Source organism: Armigeres subalbatus, chromosome 2 (genome assembly GCF_024139115.2).
Source record: "Armigeres subalbatus isolate Guangzhou_Male chromosome 2, GZ_Asu_2, whole genome shotgun sequence".
Lineage (NCBI taxonomy): Eukaryota > Metazoa > Arthropoda > Insecta > Diptera > Culicidae > Armigeres > Armigeres subalbatus.
The window spans coordinates 98364219-98385842 of NC_085140.1; the positions used below are offsets into that span (position 1 = coordinate 98364219).

The 21624-nt window shown below is 41.8% G+C and overlaps 1 protein-coding gene across 1 annotated transcript in view; it reads right to left on the bottom strand.

Annotated features, from left to right (window-relative positions):
- The window catches only part of LOC134210286 (D-aspartate oxidase), a 107058-nt gene extending 96242 nt beyond the window's left edge, over positions 1 to 10816 (bottom strand). Inside the window, exons 1-2 of the mRNA XM_062686333.1 lie at positions 10572 to 10816; positions 567 to 764 (exon numbers count right to left, since the gene is read on the bottom strand). Coding sequence (XP_062542317.1) covers positions 567 to 754 — 188 coding nt within the window. The 5' untranslated portion in view covers positions 755 to 764; positions 10572 to 10816. The remainder of the gene's footprint in view (positions 1 to 566; positions 765 to 10571) is intronic.
- Positions 10817 to 21624: the final 10808 nt, after the last annotated feature.

The window sequence follows — 21624 nt, forward strand, 5'->3', positions numbered from 1 at the left end:
GACTTTTGAGTATTGACTAAGTTACAGCCACACAAACTCGATTCGGCTGTTTCCTTTTATGCCAGTCGGTTGAACCAGCGTTCAAATTAATTCCCAGTCGGTGCATCCGGCTTTCTTTAAATACCAGTCAACGGAAATATATCCGGTCTGAGTGACGAAATGAGGAGTTCAATCGCGACTTTTGCCTCCAGCTATCGTTGTATCTCCGAAGAACAACGCAACTAATCAAATTCAGTTCTTGTTTTATGGCCATTAAAGTATACCTAGATTTGCTCAAAATGACTGGTCCCTTATTTGGTTCAGCTTTTATTTTCTAACCAAAATTGGATTATTCGAAAGTGTTAGTTTGAGTTCCTTTTATGTGTGTCTATGTTAAGGCGATGTTTAAGTCGTTTATTTGTAAGTTATAATTGCCTACGGAAGGTCCCTACGATGGACCTGAGAGTGATTCTCAACCCCCCTTTCTCAACAAGTGCCTGAGTAATCTACGCCAAGTGAAAAACTGAATATGTGTTTCTCAAAATTCCTATGAATGAAGAAAAACTAAATTTCTTAAACTAACCTACCTGGTTATTTCCTCTGTCGGACCGGAAAAGCTCGTTCCGGGTCGAAATAATCCGGCCGCCACATCGCTGCATGTATCCTGTTCGAAACGATCGGCCAGAATGGTAACACTGGCGTTGCGAAACTCACGCTGCAGTTCCAGTGCGGTGGTCAATCCGACCACTCCGGCTCCAATCACGCATAAATGCATGTTGCTTAGGCTGAAGGGAAATAGAAATAAATTTGCAATCTGGCATAAACTCATATAGCTAATAAATATCTTCTTATTCTACTTCTCTATGTAATAAAAATGAAATGGTCTGTGTTCGTATCCGCACAACTCGAAAACGGCTCGATTGATTTTCTTCATTCTTTCAGCAGATATGTTCGTTATTTCCGACAGGTTGATATATTTCTTCATGCTTAAATCACGAGTAAGTTTGAGTAAATCGTGAAAATCTAAAATTGAGATTTGTATTGGGAATTTCACTACTGTGCAGGACAACGCAACGTCTGCTGCGTATAGTCTTATATTGTCTCAGGCTCTCACAGATGTGAAAAATTTCTCCGCAGTACAAATCTCGCTTAACTTTTCAAAAGGACCTAAGTAACATTTTTTTTCATTAATTAATTTGAATAGTGCAATCAACAGAACAACATGTAGAGTAGAGTGGGGCAAGAGTACGCACTTAGTTTTCAATCGATCATGTGGCCCTTATGAAGCAAGCTTCTGCATATCAAATCAGTGTCGATGATTTATATACTCTTCCTTTATGTTACCCAGTGAAAAAAATATTGAAATTATTGAGATTTGTTTTAGTAGAACCCTTATTGCAAGACAAGTGAAAAACGCACTCTTACCCCACCGGTGGGGTAAAAGTGCGCATCGGGTGGGGTAAGAGTACGCATTTATCCAATCATGTGCTTTGAGTATATAATAATACAAATAAGAGTTAATAACATTTAATTGATGTTTAATGAGCATATATTAGAGAATATTTAAAGATTACGTAACTCTTAAAGGGGGAGGGGGTCCTAAAAATGTGCACTTTCATACGAAAAACCATTGTTTTTTATAAATACAAAAAACTACACAGGTAAAAATATATATCTAGTTTCGCGTGGCGTATACAAAGGCATTTTCCTTAAAGAAAGTCCACCAATCACGTAACGTAAAATTTGGCTATTTCATCACCCCTCCCCCCTATCTTACACTATTTGTATGTCCTAATACAATTTCATTATTTCGCTTCAGTGCTTTGTTTGCTAAGTCCTTTGTAACACCGAATTACTTCAACTTATCCTAAAAACTTGTGATAATTTCGAATTCTGTCCCTCTTTTCTTAGTTGTGGATATTTACGTTTTGGAAGAAGTCTTATTTCGGCCGGAGATACGGGTTTGACATCATAACTTGAAGATTCTTATGCGTACTCTTGCCCCACCGGTTCCTGCGTACTTTTACCCCACAGTCCCGAAAATTATTCAAGTAATGGTTTTGACTTCTTGGAAAACCAACCGAATTGGTGTTCTGCACCATAAAGTACTCTATACAATAGGTTATTGAAATGGTATTATGTCCACCTGATTGAACGTATATATGGTAATGAAATACTAGTTGCGGAAACCCAATTATTTTTAGCAAAATGACCAAAAAGTTACCTAACTGCATATCTCCCTTGTTGTTTATTCAAATCGTTTACAATTACACATGATAATAGTTGGCCATAATACCTGTCAAACTGATGCAGTGTTGCTAGTTTATCTTTTTTTATTACTTCAAAACACTCTTACCCCACGCGCACTCTTGCCCCACTCTACTCTATTGATTGCAGTACTCAAATTAATTCATGAAAAAAATGTTACTTAGGTCCTTTTGAAAAGTTAAGCGAGAAATCAAGATGAATATAGTAGTAGGTGCTCCAACCTGCCAAGTTTGTGGAAGAGAAGACGGCGGGGGTGAAAAATTCATTTTCAGTGCAAAACGAAAACAAACCGGCTAGCTCTTCCGTACTAAAATCCAAGATGGCTGAATCCTGAATCTGGCAGATTGGAAAACCTAGTGGTGTACTCATCTTGGTACAAATAGTACGTGCTATCCAAGCATTCGCCGCCGGAATGCACCACGTAGGGTAAAATGCCCAATAATGGACCCCCTAGTAGCGGAAGTTTGCTCTTCCAGTCATAAGGCTTAGAAATTTTCAACATATTAACTCTGCTTGATATCTACCAACAAGCTCTGCATCCCCTCTTCACGATACATACATAAAACACCCAAATACACGACGTTTTTCATTGAAATTAACATTTTAAAGTCTAACTGAATTCGCCCATAATAGGAAATTGCTTCCCTATAGTCGACACTTCATTTGATTTTCATGTCCCGTTTCGGACCGTTCTTCTTCTCTATTATGGACCCCTCAAAATATTCCTATAATGGACACTCTCGTGTTTATTTTTTATAGAATTGTAAAAAATCATCTAATTTGACTTTCCATAGCATTTCCAACGCATGTAATCAAATCATACGACTGTAAGGTAGGTTCTCCCGATAGAATTTCATAGCAAAATGTTGACATTGTGCAGTAATATTGCAAAAATAGCTGGAGGGTCCACTATAGGTTGGGGGTCCACTATTGGTCACTTTACCCTAGCGGCCAAATTTTAAAAATATCGAAGTAGCTTTTTACTGGAGCTGGTCGTAGCTTATAATTTTTCGTTGCGACCAAAAATATGCGATTTCTTTATGTAGACTTTTTTATGCGTGATACAGTACACCCCCGCAAATAGTAATAAGGCATTCGCTGGTTTTCATACAAAATGGTCATGTTTGAGGACTAAAATCTCGATTTCTAGTGATTCCCGGGAAGAAGCCGTGATATTGATAACAAAACATGACTACATAACAAACCTGAGTGACCACGTCTCGCAGCCGGTTGTATACCAGGAGCTCAGTTCGGATCACTATCCGGTGGTGGCGGAACTGGGCTCCTCGGTCAATCGGCACCAGCAGTTACGGCGGAACTACCACCGAGTGAACTGGCAGCGGTTCCAGCAGTGCGTCGATAACACTGTCGACTACGAGGTGCGTCCGGAGACGCCGGAAAGTATCGACCGCCAGCTGTGCGCTATCGAGGAGGCGATCACGGCGGCCCGAGAGCAACACGTACCGACGGCTCGGCAGGTAAGCAACTCCTTGAACATCGATACACTCACCAAGGATTTGATTCGATTGCGGAATGTCACTCGCAGGCAGTTTCAGCGTACTGGACTGCCTGAGCTTAAGGCACGCTGCAATCGAATCACAAAAATTATCAAGGCCAGAATGGTGGACCTCAAAAATAACGACTTCTCGAATAAGATCCGCACTCTCCCAGATTATGCTAAGCCGTTCTGGAAAATGACCAAAATTCTAAAATCCAAGCCTCGGCCCATTCCACCTTTGATCCCACTAGACAATAATGGCTCTAAGGATCGCTTGATAACTCCTGCAGAGAAGGTCGCTGAAATAGGTCGTCACTTAGTCAGCTCACACAATCTTGGGCAGAACATCGTCAGTCCACACGAAGCAGCCGTCAACGAGCATGCTAACAACATCCATTTGATTCCCAACGACTTCTCGGAGGAGTTGAAGATCTCAGCTGGCGAATTGACGGCCTATATCAAATCATCGAAGAATATGAAGGCCCCAGGCTTCGACAGCATCCTGAATCTCGAGCTCAAACACATGAGTGCGCCGTTCTTTGAGCACCTCTCGCTGATCTTCAATCAGTGTCTCCGGCTCAGCTACTTCCCATCGGCCTGGAAGTCAGCGAAAGTCATCCCCATCCGGAAGCCTGGGAAGGATCCTTCCTCACCCAAAAGCTATCGTCCCATCAGCCTTCTCTCAGGATTATCCAAGCTATTCGAAAAAGCTATTCATCACCGGTTACTTGAGTCTGCCGAAAATCTCAACATCTTGCTCGAGGAACAGTTTGGTTTCCGACGCGGTCGGTCAACTGTACACCAACTGACCTGAGTTACCAACGTCCTCAAACGGAACAAGTTTGTCTCAAAAACATCCGCCATGGCCTTACTCGATGTCGAGAAGGCATTTGACAATGTATGGCATGATGGCCTGGTGTACAAACTAGAACGCTACAATCTTCCCAGCTACCTGGTGAAAATCATCAACAATTACCTGTCGGCAAGGACATTCCGGGTCTCAATCAGCGGAGCGAGTTCCAATGCGCACAACATCGTCGCAGGCGTTCCCCAGGGCAGTATCCTCGGGCCCCTGCTTTTCAATCTGTTCACCTCCGACATGCCAGAACCTCCAGAAGGCGGCATTCTGTCTCTGTTCGCAGATGACACATCCATCGTCTACAACGGTAGAGTGATCAGAGCGCTAGTGGCAAAACTCCAACGAGGCCTGGATGCCCTGACAGAGTACCTCACCAGCTGGAAGATCTGTATCAACGCGGCGAAGACCCAGGTCATCAGTTTCCCCACTCCAAATCCCTAAACTTGTTCCGCCTGGGGACTGTAAAATCATCCTCAATGGCACGACTGTGGAATGGGCCAATGAGGCCGACTACCTTGGCTTGACCCTCGACAGCAAGCTTATTTTCAGGCAACAGGTTGACAAAACGGTGACAAAGTGTAACGTCTTGTTGAAACTACTGTACCCTTTGATCAACCGCCGGTCGTCATTGTCCCTGAAAAATAAGCTTGCTGTCTACAAGCAAATCATCCTCCCTGTGATCGAATACTGCATCCCGGTCTGGGAGAGCTGCGCCAAAACCCACCACCTCAAACTTCAACGGGTCCAAAACAAATTCCTGAGGATGATCCTCAACACCCCTCCCAGGACAAGAACATCTTAGGTCCACCGTCTGGCCGGAATAAAAACCTTACATGAACGCTTTGGTGAGTGTAAAGAAAAGTTTAAGGTCCGTTGCTTGCACTCGGACCAACAAGCGCTTAGGGCGCTAGTTCCAATCTAGGTTATCAAATTTTTATTGTAAATATTAGTGTACATAGTAGTTAGGTTATCAAATTTTAAAAAACACACTAGCGCCTCCTGAAGGCCGTCATGATACATTATATTTTAAAAATTAAGTAGAAACATAAAAATAATAATAATAATAATAATAATAATAAGTAGGTGGGAGCTCAGGTGAAATACCCTGGGCGTCCATGAAAAACCACCATTTCGAGTAGGTGGGAGCTGAAGGCCCAATTCCTAAGCACCAATGAAAAACCACCCTCGGGCGAGCACTGGCGCTTGAACCTAGCTATTTAGCACTGTAAAGAATTAAATAACTTTACAGAACCCGTAGCTTCCGGGAATGAAAGCACACCCAAATATGGAGTTACGCTCAAGAACAATACCACCCATGCGATTGCCCGAGGAGGGAGCCCCTACTGGAGCTGGTCCTGGAACGGGGGCAGAGCGAGCGGCCAGCGGCTAGAGGAAGGAGAGGTGCAACAGCGACCCTCTAGTCATCGGGCTCAGCCCGTGCCGACAAGGCAAAACAGAAACGGCAGCAGAAGAAATCACCAAGGCAATGCTGCACCTGCTGATGTTGCTGTGGTTGATCGACGTCAATCACTCACGTTAGCGGGCCGCCGACGGCAACGGATCATGTGGACAAGGGAGATGAATCAGTACGTGATCCGTTGCTACTACGTTTGCACCAGGATGGAGACGGATATGTCCGGCAGACCGGCGATGCTGGAGATGTTCAATGAGAGGTTCCCTCGGTTTGCACCCCAGCTTGACCAGAACAAATTGTACACACGCCAGAGAGCTATTATGTCACATAATATGCTGACTCCAGAAGACGTAGAGTACATCAAGCGGGAAGTGCAGAGGGAATTAGGAGAGGAGGAGGAGGCATGATCGAGCGATACGTCGAGAAGGAGTTCTGTTGGGTTGGATGCATCAATCGCAAGTAACCGTCGCGATTCGATTGCACCCGCCGCTCCAGGACCAACAGTGGAATTGCAACGACAGCAATTGAAGGACGAACTACACAGCAAATAATTTTGAATATTCAACGACGTGTAAAATTGCAGCTAGTCCCAACAAACGAATAAACACTCGATATTCAATTAAATTTGATTGATTTTTACAAGCAGGCTCGATTTAAATTTATTTCGATTTAGAGGAACAGTAAGATCGATTGAATGTTACGTTTATTTGCATGCTCCAAATATGTGCATGAAAATACATTTAAAATCACAACATATTTTTATCTGTGTAGCTAATCATATGGGCACAGCAGTTACACAGTTCCGTGGGACAGACCCCATGTCTCGACACCGGATACCCAAGTTGCAGTACTCCTATCGGTTGACGAGTACAGTAAGCATCCTTAACCAGGATATTTTGCCACAGTACTTGGAAACCGTGGAGAACCTTGAGGAGCTGCAATTTATCGTGTATTCGGCTGCAGTGGCTGTTGTAAGAACGTTGGGATTGCGAACGCGCCCACAAGGTGAGAGTGATGGACGCGCACGCCCCAAAGCACGAAAACCCGCGTGGATGCGACGTCTGGAGACCCGCATCGCCACACTGTGGTCAAAGGTTGGTCGATTAACACAGTACAAGCAGGGGAATCGATCAACTAGGCTAGTTCGGAATGTTGCTGAAATTGTGAAACCCACAGAACTCCGTGATCTCACCGAGGCGAACATAACTGAGATCCTCGACACCCATGTACAGCGGTTGAGTGCTCTTGCTAAACGACTGCGACGTTATGGAGAATGTTCGAAGAGGAAGGAGCAAAATCGAATGTTCAACATCAACGAAAGGGAGTTCTACAACCACATCCGAAACGACAAAGCCGACTTTGGCGAGGGCCTTCCGGAGATTGGAGAAGTCACGCAGTTTTGGTCCAATCTATGGGAGAACCCCGTCATACACAACGGCGATGGGGTGTGGATGGCAGAAGAAGAGCAATATTGTGGTGGAATTGGAGACATGACCGCTATCAACGTGACCGCCCAAGACATACGTGAGGCTACTCGGTATACCAGGAATTGGGCTGCACCAGGACCCGATTTTGCTCACAACGGTCCACGGGCGGATGGCGGAATGCTTCAACACGGTACTAGATAACCCCGGGCAGCTACCGGAATTCAGCACTAGGGGTGTCACTTATCTTCTGCCGAAGGATCGGAACACTTTGAACCCAGCCAAGTACAGACCAATAACGTGCCTTTCGAGTCTGTACAAAGTGGTGTCATCGGTAATAGCGAGGAGGGTGCAGAACCATTGCGACGTCAACAACCTGATGACCGAGGAACAAAAAAATTGTCGACGTAACACACGAGGCTGCAAGGATCAGGTCATCATTGATGCAGTCGTTGTTGGGCAGGCCACCCACAAGCAAAGAAACCTGAGCATGGCTTATATCGACTATAAAAAGGCATACGACTCAGTACCTCACTCGTACCTTCTTAAGGTACTGCAGTTGTATAAGATAGACGGTAACGTCATCAGGCTAATGCAGCACGCTATGGGGATGTGGAGCACATCCCTACACATTACCGACGGAGAAAAGGTGTTACGGTCCAGGACTCTCAGCATCAGGAGGGGCATATTCCAAGGCGATACCTTTAGTCCTCTATGGTTTTGCCTTGCCATGAACCCTCTTAGCAGAGCACTCAACCAACACAACTATGGCTATCATTTGAAGAGTGGGGAAAGGAGTACAAACATTACCCACACCTTCTTTATGGACGACTTGAAGCTGTTTGCGGAGTCTGTGGAGAAGCTGCACCAATTTCTGCGGCTTGTAACGGTATTCAGCAACGACATCCGGATGGAGTTTGGTATCGATAAATGTCGATCCATACATCTACACCGGGGTCACCTGGTGGATGCCGACAGTTTCCGCGTCAACGAACAGGAGGAGATTCGAAACATGGTTGAAGGCGAAACGTACAAGTTCCTAGGTTTCCTGCAACTGAAAGGAATTCGCCATACGACAATCAAGAAAGAGCTGCAGGAAAAGTTCTTGCATCGTGTCAACGGTATTTTGAAGAGCCTCTTGTCGGCCGGCAACAAGGTGAAGGCGATAAACACATTTGCTGTGCCCTTGTTGACATACAGTTTCGGGGTGATGAAGTGGACCAAGACTGACTTGGAGGCGTTAGAACGAGCAGTACGAGTGGCGTTCACTAAGCATCGCATGCGCCATCCAAAATCGTCCATTGAGAGAGTCACCCTGCCACGTACAGTAGGAGGAAGAGGCGTCACCGATATACAAACACTATGTGTTTCCCAGATCCAGCAGTTGCGAAGATACTTCGTGGAAAGCCAGAACCGCCACGAAATCTATCGCGCTGTGTGTGAAGCTGACCACGGATTCAGTGCCCTGCATCTGGCGCAGGAGGACTATCAGCTGAATTGCGACATCAAATCTGTCGACGAGATGATCGCATCATGGAAGCAGAAGGAGTTACATGGGACGCACCCCCATCAACTGGAGCTGGAATATATCGACATAGCGGCGTCGAATACGTGGCTGGTGCGGGGTGAACTCTTCTCGGAAACAGAAGGATTCATGGTAGCCATCCAGGACCGGGTAATTGCGACGAAGAACTATCGGCACTATATATTGCACGAAAACGTGGAGGACCGCTGCAGGAAGTGCAATTCAGTAGGAGAGACGATCGAACATATCGTGTCCGGGTGTTCAGCCTTAGCTGATTCAGCCTATCTCGGTCGTCATAACGAAGTAGCCAAGATTGTGCACCAACAGCTTGCTTTAAAGCACAACTTGGTTAACCAGTTTGTCGCCTACTACAAATATGTGCCTGTCCCGGTTCTGGAAAATAGTTTCGTGAAGCTGTACTGGGATCGCGAGATCATAACGGATGTCCTCATTCGTGCCAATCGGCCTGATATTGTGGTCTACGACAAAAGGATGAAGCGGGTAACCCTCATCGACATTGCTGTACCGCTAGACCATAATGTCCAAACAACATTCTCCAACAAGATAACGAAGTACCACGACTTGGCGGAGGAGTTGAAGCAGATGTGGCACCTGGAGGACGTGCGTATAATTCCGGTTGTTATCTCAGCTACCGGAATAGTCCTGAAATCTCTTCTGAGATCCTTAGGAGAGCTGGAACTATCTCATAACCTCCATAGCATCCAAAAGACAGTGGTTCTTGGAACTTGCAGCATCGTAAGAAGATTCCTGAACCACCATAACTAATACATCCGGTGCAAACGTTTATTATAGGATTTTAAGTCAACCGGCGAATGAGATCCACAGAGCCTAATCCCCTTTGGCATTCAGATTGCCCGGGGTAGGTGAAAATTCCCAGCACGCTTGCTGAGGAAGTGCCAAAACTCTATAATAATAATAATAATTAAAATTGAAGTTGGAGGGCCAAGCCGGCCGATCACTGTACATGTTAAAAATAATTGTAGAACAAAAATTGTGTAAATAAAGAAGAATTTTACTATTACTACTACAAAACATGATATGAACTTGTTTGAAATAAGAATAAAAATAACAGGCGAAAAAAAATCAATTACATTTATGTCTCAGAGTTACTCATATAAACGTGACGTTAAATCAAAAACAAGAAAATTATGCTTCAATAGTTTTTGGGAAATAGACTCGCTAAATTAATTTCGTTACTGTGAGAAAGAATAAAAAATAACATTCAATAGTATGTATCTAACTACAGTAAACCAATGTATATCTTATTTGTACTCGTGACTTTTTCCACTACTTATGCCGCCTGTAACTAACTCGACCCACTCCAACAATATACCTCTCTACTCTCTAGATATATATTCAGTCCCCAGTCATCCACTGAGGATGCAAAAGCAAAATGAAAATAGCAAAGGAAAGAAAAATTGAATGACACTGAATATTTTAATGTCACAAAACGAAAGCCAGACAGTGTCCGTAATACAAAAATCATGAGACTTTGTGAACACCATCTAGCCGTGACTGCGAAATTGAATTAGAGAAAAAAATCCTCGACTTAATTCATCCTACAAACATACATTCCACCTTACCTGTCCGGCTGGTGTCGTGATGCTTCCGCACGTCTCTGGTTCACGATGGGTTAGTGCAAAAATCGATCGTTTTCAGCGTTCTCAGATGGAACTGTAACTTTCCCAACAGTGTGCCACTACGGAAGAAACTGAAACAGCATCCACCAGATGAAGTTACGTCACCAAAAGCGAATAAAGGCGCTCGGTTTATGTCACCTGCTAGCGAGAGAAGCGAAGAACTGGAAAACATTGACTAACTAGCGACGGCGACGGTGAACCAAGAGTAGAAGATTCGATTATTTCTACTCACACAGAGCAACAGTTTAATCACATTCTCAGTGTTCATTGAGTGAGCCGCTCTTGTGATAAGAATTGATAGCTGCTCATACAATGGTAGTGCAATATTTTTGAATTGTTGTCCGATGGTTCAATTCGCAAACATTGAATGTGAAAAGATTAATCATAGAGAGACGATACATCAATTATACAGATATGGAATAGGTGTTTAGAGCACTGAATAGATAATTTCAATCTCGTTGGGACATTACGAGCTTACAATGAACAGACTGTTATTCTTATTCAGCTCCCACCAAAACAGAATAATTATTTGTTTGATAATAATCTTTTGTTCCGGTTCTTCACTTTACAAATCCCTCATTCATCCGCATCGGGGATTCTTTTGTTGAATCCATCCACCCTGAGACGAGAGAGTAAGCGTAACTCTAAACAATTCCAAACGGTGCGGTTTTTCATCATCGCCTTGACCTTCTACCATGTTAGGTCAATTTTACTAACGACTTCTTACTATTCCTGATTGAGGCTACGGCTGAAAACAAATAATTATAATTAATAATTAGCTACTAGTCGTACTCGCTACGACGACACAATGGGCATTTAGTTCTACTTTGTTGAGATGTCCTGCTGGGTTAAACATTTGCTTGCAGTTTTCGTTTCTGTTCATGCATGTGGACGCATAATAAAAGAAAATTATTTTAAGCTTTTAGTGGAATGTATTCATATGTCATAAGACGAGTTTGTGTTATCAACAGATACGTATTTTGACCTCAACTGTAAGGCCGTCTTCAATGTCTCGTACTTGACACAAAAAACTAAAAAATACCTCATACAACAATTAAACAACATAGCTAGCCAATACCATCTTAAAATTTTAGAAAATTTCAATTTTTTTTTTTTTGAATGTTTACTGGCGGGACTCTGAATAAAGTAGAAACCTCTACACCAGGCCTTTGATGATACCGTAGCATCTGAACTGAATCTGTGCCACAGCCCGATATGTGTAAGGACATCTTACAAACGAGCGTGAGGTGATCCAAAGGTGGCGGCAGCACTACGAAGAGCACCTGAATGGCGATATGGCAGATAACGGTGGCGGTATGGTAATGAACCTAGGAACACGCGCGCAGGACATGCGACTTCCAGAAAATCCAGGAGGAGATCGGCCGGCTGAAAAACAACAAAGCCCCTGGAGTTTACCAACTACCACGAGAGCAGTTTAAACACGGTGGTGAGGCACTGGGTAGAGCGCAGCACTGGGTGATTACCAAGGTTTGGGAGGATGAGGTTCTGCCGCAGGAGTGGATGGAAGGTGTCGTGTGTCCCATCTACAAAAAGGGCGATAAGCTGGATTGTAGAAACTACCGCGCAATCACATTGCTGAACGCCGCCTGCAAGGTATTTACTCTTCCAAATTTCATGCCGCCGACTAGCACCAATTGTAAGGGAGTTCGTGGGGCAGTACCAGGCTGGTTTTATGGGTGAACGCTCCACCACGGACCAGGTGTTCGCCATTCGCCAAGTACTGCAGAAGTGCCGCGAATGCAACGTTCCCACACATCATCTATTCATCGACTTCAAAGCCGCATATGATACAATCGATCAGGACCAGCTATGGCAGCTAATCCACGAACACGGATATCCGGATAAACTGACACGGTTGATCAAAGCGACGATGGATCGGGTGATGTGCGTAGTTCGAGTTTCAGGAGCATTCTCGGATCCCTTCGAAACGCGCAGAGAGTTACGGCAAGGTGATGGTCTTTCGTGTCTGCTATTCAACATCGCTTTGGAGGAAGTAATACTAAGCATAGGGATTGGCACGAGTGGTACGATTTTCACTAAGTCCATCCAGTTATTTGGTTTCGCCGACGCCATTGATATCATGGCACGTAACTTTGAGAGGATGGAGGAAGCCTACATCAGACTGAAAAGCGAAGCTAAGGGGATTGGACTAGTCATCAACACGACGAAGACGAAGTACATGATAGGAAAAGGCTCAAGAGAGGTCAATGTAAGTAGTATCTACAAAACGCTTATTAGACCGGTAGTTCTCTACGGACACGAGACCTAGACGATGCTCGTGGAGGACCAACTCGCACTGGGAGTTTTCGAAAGGAAAGTGCTGCGTACCATCTATGATGAGGTGCAGATGGCGGACGGTACGTGGAGGAGACGAATGAACCACGAGCTGCATCAGCTGTTGGGAGAACCATCCATCGTTCACACCGCGAAAATCGGAAGACTGCGGTGGGCCGGGCACGTAGCCAGAATATCGGAAGTAATCCAGTAAAAATGGTTCTCACTTGTCATAAGACGAGTTTGTACAATCCCCTTGAATTCCACCACTTAATTGTATCTTGACAGATACGTATTTCGACCTCAACTGTAAGGCCGTCTTCAGTGTCTCGTACTTGACTCGACTCGAAGTCGAAGTTGTACTCCCGGAATTCTTCAAGGATTTGTCTCAGGGTAAACCTTTGATCCGTCGTTGATCGTCCCTCACGAAAACCTGCTTGGTATTCGCCGACGAATGACTCTTCAAGCGGTCTTAATCTCTTTAACAGAATACAGGACATAATTTTGTACGCCGAATTAAGGAGAGTTATTCCTTGGTAATTGGCGCACTCCACCAGTCTGTGCCCTTTCTTAAAGAGAGGGCAAATGAGGCTGTCCAACCAGCTAGCAGGCATTTCCTCGTCTTCCCATATTTTTGACATAATATGGTGCAGAACTTCATAAAGCTGTCTTTTTATTTCATCTTTACAGATATGTCTATTTCTCGATGTTTGAACCAGAATGAAGTTTATTCCCCGGTCTAAATCAGAACATTTCTTGAAGATTGACTATATGATTATATACCATAAAAAAATAACCATTAGGGCACCCGATTGAAGCGATTTGGATAGAAAGAGTGGACTCGCCAACTTCCTTTTGTTAACATCTCGTGGATAAAGGGCGGGCTCTTCTCCCCATCTATTGGGTCAAACTGGGAAACGAGGGCTAGATAATATTATTGTATGTACGAACTTTCTTCTGGAAGGAGATTATTATTTATTATTTATTTATTGACCAAAATTTCGTAACCTAAGACTGACAGTCTTTTTTATGTTACATTGATTATTACTAGTAGAATAAGCGCTTTTATTATTTTGGTTTTGCTGATATTTTTACTATTTTACTCATTAAATTAATATAATTCCTATTATTTGAAATGCTGCATGCAACCTCTTTTAAATGCCGTGAAAGATATTTCTTTTGATAAACTATTAGGCAATGTGTTCCAGTGAACTACACCTCGAACGAAAATGAGTTCTATACTTAGACGTGCGGTGTCGCGGCAAAACGAATTTTCTTACTCTATTGCTTCTAGAAATTTGTAGTTTTCATATAAATAATCTGGTTGCTTTGTACTCTGTAGAGTGTACACCATGCAGAAATAAACAAGAACGAAATTTACTGAAGTTTTTAAATCGACACCCAACTGGGAAATGTTGAAGGTGAGAAACGCTTGAAAACCTGTTCAAATTAAAGACATACGTACACACGTATTTAGAACAACTCTAAGCTTATTGAAAGAAAACCAAGAAAAAGTAAAAAGTCACGGGACATAAAATGTGGAAGTATTAGACTTTTAAACAATTATAATTTAATATTGGTTTTCAGAAAACATGCTGTTCCATAAAGTGAACGCAAACTAGCGAATATTTTTCCACATTGCGACAACGCAAATTTATCCCGTTCAAAACTTGATTAAATATGTTTACTCAAACTTGTGGCATTTTGAACATATTCAATACGTTCTTGATTCATAAGTAGAAGTGGTTTCACTGTTTCATGAAAAGAACTTTTGCTTATAAATATTGCTTTTGTTTTCTTTGAATTGAGCGCTAGCATGTTACTAGAAGACCATTCATGAATTCGTTGTAGATCTTCATTGATATTCCTTGATGTTTCCATGGCACTAGTATTTAAGCAATCGTAATATAGTTGGGCATCATCTGCAAATAAATGAATTTTACCGTTTCGAACTGCATCGGTTAAGTCATTTATATACAAAGAGAATAGAAGCGGTCCCAAAATCGAGCCCTGAGGTACTCCTGATAAAATCGGTGAAAAACTGGAGTAAGTGCCATTGTAAAAAACTGTCTGAGCTCGAGATGTTAAATATGATTTCACTAAATTTACTGCTTGCTCCGAAAAATTAAATTTTGTTTTTAGTTTGTTACACATAACACAGTGTGACACTGTGTCGAAAGCCTTCGAAAAATCCAGTAGAATGAGAATTACAGGACGACCATTATCAAGAACTATTCCAATATCGTCTATTATTTTAAGCATCGCTGTTTTGGTACTGTGTTTTGAACGGTAACCAGATTGAACTTTATTTAGAAGACTAGCTGTATGTACCCGGCCTTGCTCGGAGTTGCCAGTTTAATTCGCAGTTTTTTTCACCATCGGAATTGGAATAGGTCAAAAGGATAATTGTGTTTTCTTATTGATATTTCATCATTTGATTAAAAGAAGGTAGATTACATTTGAAAACATTGACTGATTTTGAAAATGGGATCAAACCCAAAATCGCTTTATTCCGGGCAAACGTCTATTTCTAAAGAAGGAAAAACATACACCGATGCCTTATTCCGGAAAAACGTCTATTTTAAAGAAATGATCACATTTACCGTCCAGAAGGAAACACTTTAATCATTGCTTTTCTCTGGGCAAACCATGATTTCGATGAAGTGTTGAGTTGATCGATCCCTGTCATCTTCGCCTTCTTAAGAAAAAAGAATGTTTGTTCCAAATTTGGTTGAAATCGGGCAAGGGTACAGAAGTTATGCTGGAACATTGGATCATTGCATACCTTGCTTTTATTTATTAATCTTGAATCATTATCATATAATTATCATACCTTTTAAAATTTGGAATAAAGGTTACTCGATTATGGATCACTATGCAATTTGATCATTCATAATCATCAATCATTAATCATATCGATCGTTAATCATTAACCATACACATAGTGTGTCAACATTTAATCACGATCGGTAATCGTTAATCATAATCCAACGGTTTTTTCATTATTCATAATCGTTAATTATTGTCAAAATGAATTTAATCATTAATCATTATCAGTCATCATTTTCAAAAATTATAATTCATTAATCATAATCTTTAATCATAGAGTTGAATGATTTAATCATTTAATCTGCTTAGAATTGGTCCTGGGGTCAGGAGTTACACTGAATTGCCCGTTTTCTAAAGACAACCGCTTTCCCTTTACCCTTCCTCTTTTCTCAACGGCCATTTCACCCCTTTGTTATCTTCTCCTAGGGATAGAAAATGTGTGTACCAACTTTGGTTGAAATAGGTACAGGGGTTCCACAGTTCCCATAAATTGACCGTTTTCTGAACAATAACAATCCCTTCAGAAAAATACACCCCTTATACAAATTTCCCTCCCGTCCGCTCGGCTACTCCTAGTGAATATGTGGACAAAATTTGATCTAAATCTGTCCTGGGGGTTGTTAGTTACTCTTAGTTGCTCGTTTTCCAAAGACAACTCCTCCCCTATACCCTCCCCTTTTTCCAATGACCATCCCATCCCCTTTGTTATCTTTTCCTTATGATGTAGAATGTGTGTACCAAATTTGGTTGAAATCGGTACAGGGGTTCATGATTTACTTTGAATTGCCCGTTTTCTAAACAAAACCCCTCCTCCAGACCCCTCCCCTTTCCCAAATCCCTCCCATAAGATTACCTCCTCGTAGTGAATATGTGTACAAAATTTGGTTGAAATCGGTCCTGGGAGTTGAAAGTTACACAGAATTGTTCGTTTTCTGAACAAAACCCTCCCACCACCCCTCCCCTTTTCTACATGACCATCCCACCCCTTTGTTAACTTCCCCTGAGGATAGAGAATGTCTGTACCAAATTTGGTTGAAATCGGCCAAGTGGTTCAGAAGTAGTTAGCGAACATACATACATAGATTGGTTTTTATATATATAGATTATTTCTCTCTACGTACCCACGCATATCTTTTTGAACGATTTTTTCGAACATTTTAGACAGTGCACACAATATGCTGATAGGCCGCAGATTATCCAACGAGTTACAATTCTGCTTCTTTTTTATAGGTAAAACTTTCGATAGTTTCCATTTATCAGGATAAACGCTTGTAGTAATTATTGAATTGAATAGATGTGTTATAGGTTTAATCAGTATGGGGGAAATATTTTTCAAAAATTCAATTGGAATCCTATCCAGTCCTACTGCATTCGATTTGATAGAATACATAGCATGAACAACATCAGTTTCATTGATATGGTTGAAGTAAAAGGAATCCTCATTTATTCTATGATCGACAGTTGAATGATTCACAATAGTACTGTTAGAGGAAAAGTTATCACAAAAAGTTATTAATTTCATCAGCAGTGAAATTGTTAATTACAGGAGTTTCTGTTTTTCCAATTCCAATACTTTTTATGTTTTGCCACAACTGTTTTGACGGAAGTTTATGGTTAAGCTTTTTCTCATAGTGGCGTTGTTTGGCAGTTCTTATCAGAGTATTAACACGATTTCTAGCTATTTTGAACGTCAAATGGTCGGATTGAATCTTACTTGATTTCCATTTTTTTAAATAATAAATCCCTGTTAACAATTGCTCTACATATAGATGAGTCAAACCAAGGATTCACTTTCTTATCAGCCGATATAGTGCGAATCGGAACAAAAGAGTCATGTAAATCTATCAACACTGAGTCCAAAAAATTTAGTAAATAATTAGAGTCAATATTTCGATAATAGTCAATCCAGTCAATTGAATTGAAAGCACTTACTAATGGATCAATTTTGATCGATTTATAATCATGAAACTCAATGATCTTTGGCAAGCAAATTGTATTGAAGTCAAGAGACGCAAATAGTAGATCATGATTGGAAAACACAGGAGCTTCAATTTGATTAAATCTTAGAACTTTTGATGGATCATTTGTAAGTAATAAGTCCAGTTGTGATGAACCATTCCTATGAAAAAATGTTGGTTCACTTCCCACACATTGTAGTGAATGTGAGAACAATACATTCTGAAGCTTCTCCGATTTTGATGTGTTGACTAGCATATTAGTATTGAAATCTCCTAACAGGAAAATTTGTTCATAAATAAAACCGAAAGACGATAGTAAATATTCTAATGATGTTGTGCAGTCAACTTCTGGAGGGTTGTAAACTACCGTTAATAAGATTTTTCCTTTTGGCAAAAACAGTTCTACAGCAATAAATTCAGTAATTACAGATCCGATCTGGTTGTTTGATTTAGCAATAAAATTGTAGGTTAAACCTTTTTTAATATATAGCAATAAACCCCCTCCTAAGCGACCTACCCTGTCATGTCTTACTGACTCATATCCTGCAATAGCTACGATAGAGTCATCAATTGTATCGTTCAACCATGTCTCGCATACACATATTACATCGACACTACTCACTTCAACAATTTTTCGTAATTCCTCAATTTTGCATAGTTTACGAGCACATAAACTCTGACTATTCATACAACACACGGACAACTTATCTCCAATTAAAGCGGATTTCATAACGGTGCCGGGAATGCACCAGTTCGTCGAGATGTAGGAACTAGAATTATTAGCCATTACAGAGAAAATAATATACAGCAATTAAAAGAGGATGGAGTATGAGCATTTCTTCAAACATAACAGTATTCATAATATACAAACTTTTAAATTTTTAATACATACAAAAAAGCAAACAGTAAAAACGGTAAGCATTATTATACCAGCTGAAGTACTATATCGAGCGCATTCAACACTCCGATAGCAGCATGACATCGAAGTAGCAGCATAATCAGCGCCATTTAGCGCCCAGGACTAAGCTATTAAACAGCATCATTTTTTTTGCGAATTGCCTGCGCCATTGAGCGCCCAGCATCCAGCATACAACAGCAACAGCAGCAACAGACTTTTAGGAGTGGAATCATGGGATTAATAGGAAGGAGAGGAAGGATAAACAGAAACTTTTTAGGATCGGGTTGATGACGGCAGATTGAGCTCACTCTCAGTTGTAATAGCAGTTACCTTTTCCTCCCCAGCTTTTTTCACGTAGAGTACGACATTACGTGTAAACACCTCTCGCAGTTTCCCATCCTTCTTAAGCTTCAGCGCCTTGGCTCGCAGATCACGGATGTGAGGTCCTATGTTTTCGTTAATGTAAATTCGTTTCTCAATCGTAAATCCAATTCCAGTGAGCGATAAAGAACGGGATCGAAGATAGCGGAAGTAAAAATCGTTGCGTTGGACAGTAATTGCGAACTGTATCATGATCATATAGACATTTCCAGCTGTGGTGGTCCCCTTCGAGAGACGACGAATGTCAACCAATGGAAAATTGCTTTCTGTGTAACCAAACGATCTGCACCATGTGTGAAAGTAGGAGAGAAGGTCTTCTCCATCCACAAAAGGAACTCCGCTCACCACCAAGTCATTTACACGAGCTGATCTATCCAAAGCTATTGATGTTTCCTCTCTGACCTTTACAACCGAGGTGGACAATTTAGTGAATGATTGATTATTTTCTTCACGTAATTTGTCGATGTCCGAGGCGAGGTCCGTTCGCAGTTTATTCATTTCCGATGATATTGATGAAAGAGAGTCTCCCAGTTTTTTGAAATCTTCCTTTGTTGTTCGTTGGTAGGAAGCGAGTTGTGATTGCATGAGGTTAGCAAGCTCAGCAACGGTCATCTCACCATCACTCTTCGCCCCAGTTTTAACGAGTGAGTTACTACGAAGTCGTGTTGCATGTTCTTTGTCTGTCATGGCGGGATTCGACACACTCACAGGACCACTCGAATAAACTGTCTTTTGTAATGGAACACAAAAGCCGGGTGATAAAATATCACTAATTTAGCGACAAATGTCGGCGATCGCGGTGTAAATTGTAGGGTCCACGAAACTAGAGCACTAGAATATCACTTCAAGCGAGCGTAGATAATTTAAACACAGAGAAAAACAACCGTTTTTACTGTTCGCACAGGATCGATATATCTTACGTGCGCTTCATTCTACACACTCTCTGCTTCGATTCTCTATTCATCCCGTGGATTCGCATAAGTGTTTCTGCTTATGGAACCACCCCACCCATTTTTGGCCCTTCATACAGGAGTTTGATGAAATACAAACAATAATATAATCATGATCGAATCGTTTGTCAGATATGGTCAGTGCTATCGACAGGTGCCTTGCTACAATAGATGGTAGTATCATCATCAATATGGTGCAGAACTTCATAAAGCTGCTCACTGCCATGTTTGAGAAGTTCAGCCGGGAGTTGGCCCTTCCCCACAGCCTTATTATTGTTTTTCAGCTCTTCAATAGCTTTTTTTAACGTCATCTATAGTGTAGGCGACTCCACAGCTTGTCCTTCGTCGCTAATATTTATTATGTTCACCGATGCACCGTCGCTTACACTATTCAACAAAGTCTCGAGGTGTTGCTTCCACCTGGCAGATTTTATGTGTCAGCAAATTCTCTTCTTGGTCGTTGCACATGACGGGAGGTGGCGCTTTCTTTCTCCACAGGCCATTGACAGATTCCTAAAACCTCCGTATATCATTCTGCTCCATTTTTTCCTGTGCCTCGCTAATCACTTGTTCTTCATACTCTTTCTTCTTCCCGCGTGGGTTCGTTTTTCGGCTGCTCTTGCTTCCTTGTCTTCTTTTTCTTCAATGGCTCTACATTCCAACAGGAATTTGGCCTGCTTTTAAACTTAGTATTCTATTATCATTTCCTCGGTTATTATTTGAAAGCTTTTCTATGCCCGCCATTGCATGAGTATACAGGGGTTAGACAAAAAGGTTGAGATAGGCAAAAATTTGTCGATGTTCAAATCATCATAGCTTTGCGTAGAATGATCCGATTTTGATGAAACTGGGACCATCGGACGCGGAAACTCTTCTAGTATACTGTCCCCAACCTCCTCTGGCCATAGGAGATGTTCCGGTTTTTCTAAGGGTGTGTTAAAAATGCATTTTTTTTCTTCTGCATGTCATTTTATATGACGTTTACTGCCTTCATGTTTTGTGCTTTCCCCAGAAACTAGAACTAATATTCTGACCAATGCTGGCTGCAGATCGAAAATTCGTTAGATATACGCAGAGATATGGCCATTTTTGTGAAAACGGTACGGGATTGGTCATACACCCTGAACAAATGTCACTTTCGCAGAACACCCGGAACCTGTTACAAATTGGCCAGAGAATCTTATAGTCCTCAAAATGTATCTTTAATAAAGATCCTGCATCCATCGTCTTGGGAAAACATGAATTTTAGCATCAATATATGCATGGTACCAGATGGCGCCAAAACCGGCCCCTCCTGGAAGGCCCATGGAACCTGCTGTAAGGGTGGCAGCGGACACTATCATTCTGGAAGTGTTTCTGTTATCATCGTCTCGCAAAGTCATGAAGTCAGATACTCATATTTCCATTATTCCGATCTGTTATCATTTCATCATGTTCCCGGTACCGTTTTTACGGAAATGGCCATATCTCTGCGTAGTTTAGATGGATTCTCGATCTACACCACCGTCGGCATATTAGTTCTTGTTTTTGGAGAAAGCATAAAACATGATGAAAGTAAATGTCACATAAAATGACTAGCAGTGGAAAAAATGCATCTTGAACATACTCTCGGAGAACCCGGAACATATCCGGTGGCCAAATATCACTTATATAGTAAATTGCCTACATTTTGACTCCATCCATCC